Source organism: Crocodylus porosus, unplaced genomic scaffold (genome assembly GCF_001723895.1).
Source record: "Crocodylus porosus isolate Cpor-Errol unplaced genomic scaffold, CroPor_comp1, whole genome shotgun sequence".
Taxonomy (NCBI): domain Eukaryota; kingdom Metazoa; phylum Chordata; order Crocodylia; family Crocodylidae; genus Crocodylus; species Crocodylus porosus.
Window position 1 is genome coordinate 9519223 of NW_017728926.1, and position 13836 is coordinate 9533058.

At 67.8% G+C, this 13836-nt stretch overlaps 1 protein-coding gene across 1 annotated transcript in view; it reads left to right on the forward strand.

Annotated features, from left to right (window-relative positions):
- HSPG2 (heparan sulfate proteoglycan 2) overlaps window positions 1-13836 on the forward strand; it is an 85774-nt gene that overhangs the window by 34133 nt on the left and 37805 nt on the right. The window contains 30 exon segments of the mRNA XM_019541720.1: window positions 585-694; window positions 957-1015; window positions 1290-1450; window positions 2500-2628; window positions 3034-3324; window positions 3543-3662; window positions 4036-4167; window positions 4310-4454; window positions 4719-4870; window positions 5013-5159; window positions 5383-5546; window positions 5977-6156; window positions 6494-6690; window positions 6904-7051; window positions 7285-7412; window positions 7503-7589; window positions 7693-7751; window positions 7876-7943; window positions 8201-8341; window positions 8449-8631; window positions 8923-9102; window positions 9268-9386; window positions 10170-10281; window positions 10730-10843; window positions 11014-11141; window positions 11243-11329; window positions 11701-11750; window positions 11882-11970; window positions 12146-12286; window positions 12374-12565. Coding sequence (XP_019397265.1) covers window positions 585-694; window positions 957-1015; window positions 1290-1450; window positions 2500-2628; window positions 3034-3324; window positions 3543-3662; window positions 4036-4167; window positions 4310-4454; window positions 4719-4870; window positions 5013-5159; window positions 5383-5546; window positions 5977-6156; window positions 6494-6690; window positions 6904-7051; window positions 7285-7412; window positions 7503-7589; window positions 7693-7751; window positions 7876-7943; window positions 8201-8341; window positions 8449-8631; window positions 8923-9102; window positions 9268-9386; window positions 10170-10281; window positions 10730-10843; window positions 11014-11141; window positions 11243-11329; window positions 11701-11750; window positions 11882-11970; window positions 12146-12286; window positions 12374-12565 — 4013 coding nt within the window.

Here is a 13836-nt window from a genome sequence, read left to right on the forward strand (position 1 = left end):
GGTCGCGCCGGCGGGGTCTGCTCCCAGCCCAGGTGCCAGCTCCGCCCGCCGGGAGACGGGGGGCGCGGAGCCAAGCGCTGTCCGCGCCGCTCCTCCCTTGCAGCGCAGCAGCTGCTGGAGGGGGCCGTCCTGGCACTGGGCGCGTGTGAAAGTCGGGGGCGGGGTCCGCCGGCTGCCCCCGGGCTGCTCCCAGCTGCGGGCTGCCCCTCCAGCCTGGTGAGACCTGAACTGGGCATTGCCTCCGGGGGCAGGGAACGGCCCCTCTCATCCCCTCGCATTGGCCGTGGGTGGGCAGCGGGCACGCCACGCCACCGCTGCTGGGCCTCACAGCCACGATCCCCACGGGCACTGATCTGTGGGGGATGCCCGCGAACACCCTGCATGTCCCTGGGTCGTTACAGGCTATCATAGCGGCTGTTGTCTCAGCCGGCACTAACCAGCTTCCCATCGGCCCAGTGGGCTCCTGCCCCGAACGGCTGCAGTGGGGCAGCCACGCCGTGTCGGGGCTGGCGGGTGTGAGCCCCAGACATGGGCGCCCGGTGCCCTGCACTTGCACTGACGGCATCTCTCCCCCTCCTCGCCAGTCTACTACCGCGCGCTGGTGAACTTCACCCGCAGCATCGACTACAGCCCGGCGCTGGAGGATGCCAACTCAAGCACCTTCCGGGAGGTCTCGGAGGCGGTGGTGGACACGGTGAGCCCTGGCGCCCCACCGGGTTTGTCTGCCCTCTTGCTTGGGAGCCGCGGGGTGCCCGCCCCGGGCTGCCCTTGCTGGCGGGGCTTGTGGCCGCCTTTCCCGGAGCCCCCAGCCCTGCGGCGGGAGCCCGTCGGGGCGTGCAGGGCTCAGCTTTCTGTGGCCGGGTGGGACGGGGGGGGCCGTGGCTGCACTTAATGGCCTTGGGGCCATCTGGGGCATGGTGGGCGCAGAGCCCTGACGCTGCCTCCCTCTCTCCCAGCTGGAGTCCGAGTACTACAAGATCTCCGGGGAGCAGGTGGTCAGCGTGGTGTTCATCAAGTGAGTCGGGGCTGGGGCTGGGGACTGGGGAAGCCCCCTGCTTCTCCCTGGATGGGGGGCATGCATCTCCGACAGCCTCTGGGTGCAGAGAAGCCCCCGCAACCCCTCCAGCAAGCCCCAGCACCAGTCATGGGCCCTGCCCCAGAGCTGGGACAGGCCCACTGCCCAGAGGGCATCCAGCCCCGGCAGGAATCGGGGCGTTTGAGCTCCAGGATGGGGCAGGCCATGTACGTGGGTACGTGCACACCCCTTCACTCCCACCCTCCTCGGCCAGGGAGCTGGACGGCTACATCTTCGTGGAGCTGGACGTGGGCTCAGAGGGCAACATGGACGACGGGGAGATCCGCCAGGTGCTCTACTCGGTCATCCAGGCCGGCTCCATCGCCTCCTACGTCACCTCCACCGAGGGCTTCCAGTTTCGGCGCCTCGGGGCAGGTGAGCGGAGGGTGCCCAGGGTAGCGGCCCTGTCAGGATACCCGGAGGGCACCGAGCCGAGTCGGCTCCTGGCGGCGTGCGGGCCTGTCCCTAGCAGCTGCGTCGCAGCGTCAGGCTCTCAGCAGGGTGGAGATGCAGTGCAGGACGGCATCACTGCAGCAGCCCGGCTGGTAGTCGGGCACAGAGCGAAGGGCACGTGTTGTTCTGGGGAGCTGCTTTCTGGGCTGAGCCAGGGAGTCCCGCTGGCCTGAGCCCCCTCTGTTCACTTGCAGCCGAAAGGCCTCCTCCCCCCCTCTCCGTGGAGCCCCCGGGTGAGTCGGGGTGAGAGCGGGCCACGCGCGGGGGAAGCTGGAGCCTGGGCTTGGCCGGGACCCTGCTCCCTCCAGGCTGGCGCTCGGGGCGTGCCCCTGCCAGCCTGAGAGCGCCTCAGGCCCCGATCCTGGTACAAGCCGCCGGAGACAGCGGTGTCTGCAGAGTGACATTTCCCTGGGCCCTGCCCGTGCCAGCTGTGCTGCCAGCTGCTCTCGGCCAGCTCCAGATGTGCAGGCCAGCTCCCCTCTGTCCTGGCCCCCGCAGGCGAGCAGCAGGCTCCAGGTTCCCCCCGGTCCGCCTGCGCCATGCTGTGCCGTGAGCGTACGCGGGTGGTTGCCTTGCACCGTGAAGATCTTGGCCCTGCAGCCAGAGAGTGCTTGGCACCAGGGTCCTTTGTGCTGGACTCTCGCCGCGGCAGACGGACGGCCTCCCTGCCGCCCGGCATGTGTGCTGTGCATGTGCGCCCGCACGCGTGTGCCTCATGCTGTCTGCTGCATGCCCCGGCAAGTCCCGTGGCATGCGTGTGGCCAGGCTGGCGTGCCATGTCACTTGTCCCTGCTGCCTGAGTGTGTGCAGTGTGCGTTTTCTGGCCACGCTGTGACTTGGGACCGAGGGGCAGGGCACGGGGCACGCACAGCCCTGGGGGTGGGCTGTAGCCACAGGTGAGGGGTGTGCAGCAGGCTCCGGGAGCCGGGCAGGAAGGGCCAGGCCTGGCTCTGACTCGGGCCCTGTTGCAGTGATGCCGCCGGCCGTGCGAGCCTGCACGAGCGAGGAGTTCGCCTGCCGCAGCGGGGAGTGTGTGGACCGCGACTTCCGCTGCGACCGCCGCCCCGACTGCCGCGACATGTCGGACGAGGAGGACTGCGGTGAGCGCCCTGGGGGTGCACCTTCCCGCCCCGAGACCACGGCTCCCACGGGAGCCACGGGTGGCTCCCGCACCCCACCGAGATGGGGAAACAGGCAGGGGGAGGCCCAGGCAATAGCTGGCGGCAGAACCCACCAAGGCCCATCTCTGGGAGGTCTTGGGGGCTCCCAGCTGGGCACATGCTAGACTGGGGGCTCCAGGGTGGGGGTCCCTGCGGGAACAGAGCGCATGCACCCTGGTGCTAGCAAAGTCCCCCAGATCCCTTTGCCAGGGCACCATGCCCCCAGGGCCCGGAGGCGGAGCTGGTGCCCTGTGTGCCCGAGCTCTTGGCATGCCCAGCGATGCTGCTTGGGTTTCCGGGGCTGGGCCGCGGCTCCTAATGCTCCTGGGGCCCGTCTGCCCACAGAGTGGGAGCCCGTGACGCTGCCCCTGCCGATCACCACCATGGCCCGGCCTGTCACCACTCGGATGCCAGCCACCACCGCCACCCCCACCACACCCACAGTCACCACGCGGCGGCCACTGACCCCCTTTCCTGCCCACTTGCGCCCCACCGCTCCCTCGGGGCAGCACCCCCTGGAGCAACGCCCCTGCCGCCGGGACGAGGCCATGTGCGCCAACAAGCAGTGCATCCCCCACGACTACCTGTGCGATGGCGAAGAGGATTGCGCCGACGGGAGCGACGAGCAGAAATGCGGTGAGGCCGCGTGGCACGGGGCGGGAAGCACAGACCACGGGGCAGGCGGGAATGGGGTCTGGGGGTCCTGGCAGGAGGGGCAGCTGGAAATAGCGGAGAGAAGCAGGGCTGGAAGGAGCTGCAGAGGGCACGTCTAGTGCAACCCCTGCCTGAAGCAGGATCAAACCCTAAAGCCATCATCGAAACTCTTTGTCAACCCCCTCGCGTCTCGTGCGCAGGCACCCCCAGCCCGTGCGAGCCCAACGAGTTCAAGTGCCGGAACGGGTACTGCGCCCTCCAGCTGTGGCTGTGCGATGGCGACAACGACTGCGGGGACGGCTCTGACGAGATGGGCTGCCGTGAGTGCGCCTGCCCATTGGCCCCGGGCAGCGGGGTGGGTCACGGGACGCCCAAGGGAGAGCCATGACCCGAGGGTGCCACCCTGCTGCACTGCAGAGCCCGTTCCACGCTGCAACCCACTGTACTACAGCCCTGCTGCAGAGCTGCTCCAGGACTGCAGCCCCGCTGCACTGCAACCACGGAGCCCCTTCCACACTGCAGCCCCGCTGCACAGCTGGTCTCAGACCTGTGCTGGCCAGACTGGCCTCTTTCCTGCCAACACTGGAGGAGGTGGCACTGTGCTGCTGCGTGCGCAAGGGCAGGGGGTGTTGGGGACCTGGGGGCAATGCTGTGTGGTGCCGCCCCTACCCGCTAACGCTTCTGTCCCTGCAGCCACCAAGGCCCCCGGTGACACCTGCGGCCCCAACCAGTTCACTTGCGTGTCCAACCGCACGTGCATCCCTGCCAGCTACCACTGCGACGAGGAGGTCGACTGCCCCGATCGCTCCGACGAGTTTGGCTGCAGTGAGTAGGGGTCCTGGCTGTGGGGTCTGTGTGGAGGGTGGCAGACCCTTGCCCTCCGTGAGGGGCTGGGGGAAGCCATGTCTGCTTCCCTGGTTTGGGGGTACCATAGGGGAGCCCTCCTCACCCCTCGGTCCACCCCCAGCACCCCCCCAGGTGATCACGCCCCCTGAGGAGTCCATCCAGGCCTTCCCCGGCCAGACGGTGCGCTTCACCTGCGTGGCCATCGGCGTCCCCACGCCCATCATCACCTGGAGGCTCAACTGGGGGCACATCCCCGCCGGCAGGAGGTGGGTCCAGTGCTCCCAGCCAGCGGGGGTAGGATGGGAAGCTGTGCAGCATGCGGAGGTGGTGCACCTTCCCCGTCGCCGGCAGGGGCTCTGCAGTGACGTTTCCGTGCTAGGGAGTGTTGCAGTGCGGGAGGGGCTCTGTGGTGGGTTTGCAGTGTGGGAGCAGATCTGCAGCAGGCTTGCAGTGCGGTGGCCGGGCTGGGCCCATGCCCGGAGCCGTCGGCAGGACCCCCCGGCACTCAGACCGCCCTCCAACCTCCCCAGAGTGTCCATCTCGAGCGAGAAGGGGCGCGGGACACTGATCATCCGGGATGTGAAGGAGGCTGACCAGGGCGCCTACACCTGCGAGGCCATCAACGCCCGCGGCATGGTGTTCGGCATCCCTGACGGCGTGCTCAGCCTCACGCCCCAGCGCGGTGAGTCCGGCGCGGCTCCGAGCCCAAGGGTGGTGTTCCCAGCTCATGGCGGGTTCCCTGCTTGCGCCCACCCGGGGCACCCCCCTGCCCGGCTGGGACGGTCCGGCGCTGCCCACGGCTGACGTCTCCACTCCACCCGCAGGCCCCTGCTCCGAGGGCCACTTCCACATCGAGGGCACATCCAGGTGCCTGCCCTGCTTCTGCTTCGGCATCACCAAGGCGTGCCGGAGCACCGGGCGCTACCGCCACCAGATCCGCCTCCGCTTCGACAGGCCCGAGGACTTCAAGGGTGAGCGGGGATAGGTGGCATGGGGTCCAGCCCTGGCAGGTGGGGCTGGGCAGCTCCCCGAGCCCTGGGAGAGGCCGGTGTGCAAGGGCCAGGCAAGCCAGATGCAGCCGGGACGGCACCTCCGGCTCCGCTCGGAGTCTGAACCCCTGGGGCAGGGCTGGAGGGAGGGGCAGGAGACCTGGCGGGAGCTGAGCCTCTCCTCCCACACGGCTTCCCCGGCCAGGCGTGAACGTGACGACCCCGGCGCTGCCCGGGACGCTGCCCCTGTCCTCCACGCAGCTGCAGATCGACCCCGCGCTGCAGGAGTTCCAGCTGGTCGACCTGTCCCGCCGGTTCCTGGCGCACGAATCCTTCTGGGCGCTGCCTGCCCAGTTCCTGGGCAACAAGGTGATGGGCCAGGCGGGGCGGGGGGCCGCCGGCGTGGAGCCTGGGTTGGAACAGACAAGAATGGAAGAGCTGCCCTGGACTGGGTCAGACCCGGTCCGTCTTGTCCGGGCTCTGGTGTCATGCAGCACGTCTGGGTCTGGCCAGGGTTTTCCCTCCTGCTCCAGTATTTAAGGTCTGGGAAACCCTGATTCAGAAGCCATGCTTCTCTCTCCCGTGCTTAACAGCAGCCTTCCTCCACGCACGGCTCCAGTCCCTGGGTGGATCTGGCTGAGCTCCCAGCATCTCTGGTGGCCACAGGTGCCAGCTTTTAATGACATGCTGCACCAGGCTGAGGAGCCTGGTTTCCACAGTGCCCGGCAGCGAGGCGTGTGGGGGGGAAGGATGCCCCAGGCTGTGTGCGGTGCTCTGATCTCAGCCGGTGCCGTGGCAGGTGGACTCCTATGGTGGCTTCCTGACCTTCAAAGTGCGCTACGGGGTGTCACGCGGGCAGCCAGAGCCCGTGCAGAAACCCGACGTGATCATCGTGGGCAATGGGCAGAAGCTCATCTACCGGGCGCGAGTGCCCACCCAGCCATCCGCCATCAACCAGCGCCGCGTGCAGTTCACGGAGGTGGGTTCAGCAGTGCCCTGCGCCTGCGAAAGCCTGCCCAGGGGGGCATCATCTCCCCTTCCTCCCTGGGGCACCGGGGGGTTGGGGAGCGTGGGTGCCCTGCTGTTGCTCGCCCAACGCTGCTGTCGCCTCCCCTGCAGCTTGCTCTGCTGCTGGGGGTGAAAGTGCATCTGCCCTGATGAGCTCCTTAGCATGGCAGCTGCCCCCAGCACCCTTGCAGGACAGGCTGGCACTGCCTCGGTGCTCTCTGCGCCATGCCGAGTGCCCGAGGGGAGCATCCCAGCCTGTGCCGGGGTCTGCAGAGCCGATGACCCCCGGCCCGGCCGGCCCTTTGCAGGAGAACTGGGTGCGTGAGTCGGGGGCGCCGGTGAGCCGGGAAGAGCTGCTGCTCGTCCTGCAGCGCCTGGAGAGCGTGCTGCTGCAGACCGTCTACGACAACCGGATGGCCAGCGTGGGGCTGAGTGACATAGTCATGGACACCACCACGACCGAGGTCACCAGCCTGGGCCTGGCGCGCAGTGTCGAGGAGTGCAGGTGCCTCCCGGGATGGGAGCTGCATTGGGGGCACCAGGGAGGGTGCTCTGGGGATCCTATAGAGAGGAGCCCACTCCCCTGCCATTCACTGCTCCCATCCGGGGCGGATTTGTGCAGCACCTGGATGGCAGGATCAGGGCCAGCCGTGCGCTGACCCTGGAGCCGGCCCCGGTGCCCCCTGCACCGCTGTCAGCTGCCCATGCTCTCCCGCAGGTGCCCCACCGGCTACTTGGGCCTGTCCTGCGAGCGGTGCGATGCCCAGTTCAAGCGGGTGGCCGAGGGCCCCTACCTGGGCACCTGCTCTGGCTGCAGCTGCCACGGGCACTCCAGCTCCTGCGACCAGGTCTTCGGCTACTGCCTGGTATGGACCCCGTGGCTTCGGACCCCGGTGGGGTTGGCGGGGGGCAGGGTGATGCTGGGAGGAGCTGTACAAGAGCTCGGGCATTGCTTCGGCCTTCGGACTGGGCGGGTGCTGCACCCCAGCCTTGCTCTCCCCCCGCGCGGCACCTGCTGGGATGTCTTAATGCCCCATCCTGCTGGGCTGGGGCCGTGCCTCTCTGCCACGGCCATGCCAGTGCCTCTGCTCATGCCCAGAACTGCCAGCACAACACGGAGGGGCCCCAGTGCAACAAGTGCAAACCTGGCTTCTTCGGAGATGCCACCCGGGGCACATCCACGGCCTGCCGGCCCTGCCCCTGCCCCTACACGGAGCCTGGACGCAGGTGAGCCCCTTCCCTGGCATCCTCTTGGCACCAGGCGTCCCCTTGGCACGGCTAGGGCTGGGGTGACCGTGTCCGCCACGTGCTCTGCAGGTTCTCGGACTCGTGCTTCCTGGACACGGACGGGCAGGCCACCTGCGACGCCTGCGCCCCCGGCTACACGGGGCGGCGCTGCGAGAGGTGAGTGCTGGGGGCGCCGGCCGTGGGTGGGTCAGTCCGGCGACGGGCAGGGGAGCTCACGGGGGTGCATCTGACCCGTCTGCGCCTCGTGCGCTCCCCGCAGGTGCGCGCCGGGCTATGAAGGCAACCCCATCCGGCCAGGCGGGAAGTGCACCAGAGTCGGTGAGTGCCGCGGCGAGCGGGGGTGTCCGCCTGCCAGGCAAGGCAGGGGGTCCCCGCTGGGAGGGGCGTCCTCCCATCTGTCCAGCTGTGCACTGAGGCACGCCTCTCTCCTCCCCCCGCGCAGGCCAGGAGATCGTGAAGTGCGATGCGCGGGGCAGCAGCGACTCCTCCGGCGGCGCCTGCCTCTGCAAGGTACGGTCCTGTTGCCCCAGATGAACCCAGGATGGGCACAGCGAGGCGGGCACCGGTTGCTGCGGCCCTGGCTGGGGTGCTGGGCCATGCCCTGCCCTCCCAAGCAGCGCAGAGGACCCCGGGGCCGGGGTAGCAGGGGTGCCAGTCCATGCTTTGCCCTATGAAACTCCCAAGCAGCGCGGAGGGCACTGGGGCCGGGGCTGGCAGCTGTCTGGGGGTCCCTGACTGGCCGCGGCCCGTGGGCATCTCTTCTGCAGCCCAACGTGAGGGGCCGTCTCTGTAACGAGTGCGCGGCGGGGGCCTTCCACCTGAGCAACGCCAACCCCGACGGCTGCCTGAAGTGCTTCTGCATGGGCGTCTCGCGGCAGTGTGCCAGCTCCTCCTGGAGCAGGGACCAGGTCAGTGCCAGGCCTCGTGGCTCCCAGCACCCCGGGTCTGTCTCCGAGCGAGCTCGGAGCAGGGTGTGGGGCACCGCTGCAGACTGACCGCCGGGTCTCTGTGCCAGGTGCGAGCCGTGTACGAGGACAGCGAGCGGGCACCGCTCAGCCTCTCCAACCTGGCCACCACACGCACGGTCAGCGAGGGCCTGCGCTTCTCCAGCCCGTCCGAGCTGGCCTTCTCCGACTTCCACGCCCTGCCCCATGACGTCTACTACTGGGTCCTGCCCGAGCGCTTCAAGGGAGACAAGGTGCACCCCGTCCTGGGGCCTCTGGGGCGAGCACGGCCTTCTCCAGAGCCCCCTGCGCCGGGTGCATGGAGGAGACTCCGGCCGGGGGCACGGCAGGCATTGAGCAGTGCTGGGAGAGGGCTTCAGAGATCAGGGGAAGGGGCTAAACTGCCTTGGGAGGTGCAGTGGGTGCATTAGAGGTAGGTGGGTGCTGGGGTTGGGCTGTGGGAGAGGCTGGGCTGGGCCCTGAGCGTCCTTGTCCTGGCCGAGCTGTGTCCATCCATCCGCCTGAACCCCGCGCTGCGCCGGCAGGTGACCTCGTACGGTGGGGAGCTGCGCTACACGGTCACGCACAGCGTCTTCCCGGGCTCCCAGCCGCTGCCCCGCCAGCCCGACGTGCTCTTGCAAGGCAACGGCATCTTCCTGGAGCACTTCGCTGAGGCCAGCCCCGCGCCGGGCACCCCCACCACCATCACCGTGCCCTTCCGCGAGGTGAGAGCCCAGCTGCCCCTGTGCACCCCTGGGGCTGGAAAAAGGCACAACCACTGCCAGCCGGGGGTGCAGTTGCTTCCAGCCCCCCGTGGCTCAGGCCTGGCCTGGGTGGGTGCAGATTTGGGGGGGCAAAGCTGACACAGGGGTCTGCCTGCCCTCCTGTAGCGAGCCTGGCAGCGGGCAGACGGGCAGGACGCCACGAGAGAACACTTACTGATGGCACTGGCCGACATCAACGTCTTCATGATCCGGGCATCGTACGCCGACCGGCCGTCGGACAGCAGGTACCGTGGGCACCCACGTGGCACTTGGCTCTGACCTGGGGCACTCGGGGGGTGTGGGACCCAGGCCTGCTTCCACGGGCCAAGGGGTCCAGTCCACCTGGCTGAGAGTCGGTGTCCTGCAGCAGCCTCACAGTGCACACATGCACGCTGGTGTGGGCATGCACACAGCTGCACCCAGGCACATGCGTATACAGAGGCATGGGCAGGCACATGCACGCAGGCGTGCCGGCTTGCAGGCGTGCACACGTACGCGTACACATTTGCATGCGTCCACGGATGTGTGTCTGTGCACACACACCAGTGCATGCCTAGACATGCTTCCCAGCCAGGCAGCCAGCCCCCCAGCCCCCTGCTCTCCTTGGGGTGGGATCTGAGAGCTTGAAAGCTACTAATGGCCCTTCTCTTTCCCCTGCACTTTGTTCTTTAGTCCTGCCGGAGCAGGTTGAGGGCTGTCCTGGGTGGTAGCTGAGGCCTAGATGCTGACAGGGCAGAGCGAAGCGATGATGGCTGGTGCTGTGGGCAAAACCAAGCTTGCATCTGGCACCGCCAGGGTCTGGGTCTGCCAGGCACTGGGCTTCTCGCGCCCCCCTGAGACCTGCCCACAGCTCCAGGGAACGGGGCTGCTCCCTTGCACTGTGCAGGCTGGTCTGAGCCCACTGGCCATGTGCAGGGGAGCGCGTTGCACCTGCCCAGACCCCCGTGGAGTCTGCAGGTGATGGGCCAGGCTTGGCTGCAACCAGGTCCAGGGGGTGCTGACCTGCCCCACTGTTTCCCCTCTCGCAGGATATCCAACATCCACATGGATGTGGCTGTACCTCACTCCACGGGCCTGGAGCAGGCGCTGGAGGTGGAGGAGTGCACCTGCCCCACTGGCTACCGGGGCCCATCCTGCCAGGTCAGTGGGCACCATCTCCCCTTTTGGCACCAAACATGCTGGGGCGGAGGGGCTGAGCTATCAGTCGCACTGGCATGGCTAGAGCTGCAGCTGACCTCTTCCCTGAGCCCGTTCAGCCCCCGGTGCAATGGAGGTGCCCGAGCCCTGCTGGGTCAGCCTGCACCCAGGTGCTGGAGGGGATGCCTGCAGCTCCCCAGCTCTTACCCCCTTACCCTGGGAGTCACTGACCTGAGCCAGCGGAGGTCAAGCCCTATGGCCGCAAGGCATGGTCCGTGCTCAGCCCTGCCTGGAAGGATGTCCCCTGCATGCCCAGAAGCAGCACGCCCACGGCTGGCAGAGGCCAGGGGGCTCCCGCTCAGGGGCCGCCAGGTCCCTGCCTGGCTCTGGGGGCGGCTGAGACCCTGGCTATCCGTGGGGCACGGGATGAGCCGTGTGCCGTTAACCCCAGGACTGCGACGTGGGCTACACGCGCACCACCAGTGGCCTCTACCTGGGTACCTGCGAGCCCTGCGACTGCAGCGGTCACTCAAGCGACTGCGACGCTGAGACCGGGGACTGCCAGGTGAGCTACGGGGGACGTCACCTGCACCTCGCCTGGACGTGCTGGGGGGGCATGGGAGCGTGGGGCCTGTCCCAGCACGGAGCCGGCCCTTGGGGGCACTGGGGACTCTGCAGAGGGTGGAGGGGGTCAGGGAACCTGTCTGTACCCGACGCCTCCTCTCTTCCCCCCAGAGCTGCCAGCACAACACCGAGGGGCCCAGCTGCGAGCGCTGCCAGCCGGGCTACTACGGCGATGCCCGTCGGGGGACGCCCAGAGACTGCCAGCCCTGCCCCTGCCACGGGCCCTATTCTGCCAGCCAGTATGTGCCCCCAGCAGCCTCTGTCCTCGTGGCATCCTCTGCCCTCTCTCCACCGGCTGGGGGGCAGCCGGGCACCGAATGACTCTCTTCTCCTTCCTCAGGGCCACGAAGATCTGCTTCCTGGACACGGACGGGCAGCCCACGTGCACCACGTGCGCCCCCGGCTACGTCGGGCGCCAGTGCGAGAGGTAACACGGGGGCTGGGTTCTGCGCCGGCCTTGCACCTGCCCGGGGGAGCCCCCGCTCGGCCGTCCCCGTGCCCGGGGGCACTCGGGTCCCTGTTGCAAGGTCTCTGCTCTTTCACGGCGGCTCTGGGGTCTCTGGTGCGGCTGAACGGGGTGTCTCAGCAATAGCATTGGGGCTGCCTCTGTTGGTGTTGAAGGGTGTCTGTGGTCAGTTTGGGGTGGGGGGCAATGATGAGTACCTGGGGTGACCTGATCCCCTTCCCCCGTGCCCAGCCCCGGCGGGGTGTGGGAGGAAGAGCAGGAGAGCGGAGCACATGGGGGCAGGAGGGGCAGACGCCCGAGTGGGCAGCTCTGAGTATGACCCTTGCCCCCAGATGTGCTCCTGGCTATGTGGGGGACCCCAGCCGTGAACAGCCCTGCCGAGGTGAGTGGGGGCAGCGGGCGGTGGGCTGGGGGGGCCTGGCTCGGGGTCTGAGCCTGGCAAGTGTCGTGGGAGGCGGCGAGCGGACCCCTCTGTCTTGCCCACCCGGACGCCCTTCTGCCCCATTGCTGCAGAGCCAGATGACCACAACGGCGACTGCCACTGCGACCCGCGGGGCAGCGTGAGTGGGCAGTGCGATGCCAGAGGGCAGTGCCGGTGCAAGGTAAGGCGGGGAGGGGTGACATGCGCCGAGAGACCCCAAGCTCCCCACCCCTGCATCCTCTGTGCTGGGGGTGGAGAAGAGCCCTGCGTGGGGGGACCCCTCTGCAGCTCTCCCGGGAGCTCCCCTTGGCCCCGTCTGCCCACGCGCTCACCCCTGCTGTCCCCTTTCCCCGCAGCCCAACGCGGAGGGTCCGTCGTGCAGCAGCTGCCGGGCCGGCCACTTCCACCTGAGCGCCGAGAGCCACGAGGGCTGCCTGCCCTGCTTCTGCATGGGCGTCACGCAGCAATGCGCCAGCTCTTCCTCCTACAGAGACCTGGTAAGACGCCGCGTCCCGCCGCCCATCGGAGCCTGACAGCTGGGCCCCGAGCAGGACTCACGGCTGCTTGGGCATCTCTCCCCATAGGTCAGCACGCCCTTCGCCCCCGGGAACTTCCAGGGCTTCGCGCTGGTCAACCGCCAGCACAGCGCTCGCATCTCGACCGGCTTCACGGTGGAGGCATCCGGCGAGGGGGCCCGGCTCTCCTACGGGCGCTTCGGGGAGATGGGCCAGGAGGCCTACTACTGGCATCTGCCTGAGATCTACCAGGGGGACAAGGTATGGCCAGGAGCAGCCCTGGGCTGGGGGCCCCCCCGTCCCCCTGCCCCTCTCGGTGGCTTCTGGCAGCGCCCGGATGCAGCGTGGTGTCAGGCCACGTGCCGTGTGAGGACACCCAGCACGGGCAGCACGTGCACATCCCCTCTCACCTCCCCCTCCTCTCCAAGCCTGCGCCTGGGGCCCTCCTTGTGACCCTCTGGGGAAGGGAGTGGGGCTGCCCTCCTCCTCGCAGGGGACAGGGGCTGCCCTCTGCCCCCTCTGCTGCCCCTCCGGGAGCTGGTCTGGGGCTCCTGGGTTGGTCCAAGCCCTGCCCCAGTGTCCGTGGGGTGCAGTGACCCTTCCCTGGGAGAGGGCAAGGGGTCTTAGGACCTGCCCTCAGAGGGACGTGGGCAGCCAGCAGAGCTGAAGCCACCCAGGCCATCCCCCAGCCAGCCTGGCGACTCCAAGCCAGCTAGGATGCAGCGCAGAGCACCTGGGCCGGGTGACCAGGGACCCCCGCCCCCATCCTCGGCCTCCCTTCACCCTGCGGTCCCTGAGTCCCCATCCAAGGGAGCCCCCACCCCAGACTGTGGTGAGACCCGGCTCTGCGTGCCCAGCCCCGTGTGCCCAGCTCTGACTCCTGGGTGTGCAGCGACGTCCCAGCCCCATGTTCAAATGAAAGCTGAATCGAAACCAGCTATAAAGTCATTACGCATTTTCAAGCACTAGCTTTGTAGCTGGTTGGCTCTTTTTATAGCTGGGGAGACCTTTTTATGGCACACTGTGTGGCTGGTCTACATTTATTGCACAATTCACGCATGAATTGTGTAACAATTACTTTGCACGTGTGGCCAGTCTACATTTATTGCATGACTGACCCGTGAATTGTGTACCAGTTACTAGGCGCGTGTGGCCAATCTGCATTTATTGTGCGATTGACCTGTGAACTGTGTGACAATTACCTGGCACGTGTGGCCGGTCTACGTTTGTTGCACAATTCACCCGGGAGCTGTGCAACAATAACTTTGCACGTGTGGCCGGTCTAAATTTATTGCACAATTCACCCAGGAATTGTGTGATAATTACTTTGCACGTGTGGGTGGTCTACATTTATTGCACGATTCACCGGTGCATTGCGTAATACATGTAACGGGTGGCAGGGGCCCGAATGCCCGGCCACAGGGACCTCCATGGGCTGCCTGGAGCTCCTCGGGGACTGGGTCCCGTCGGCTCCTGGGGGCCCATTTCATCCTCAACCGCCTGCTGCTCCGCGCCTCCCCCCAGAGCTGCCT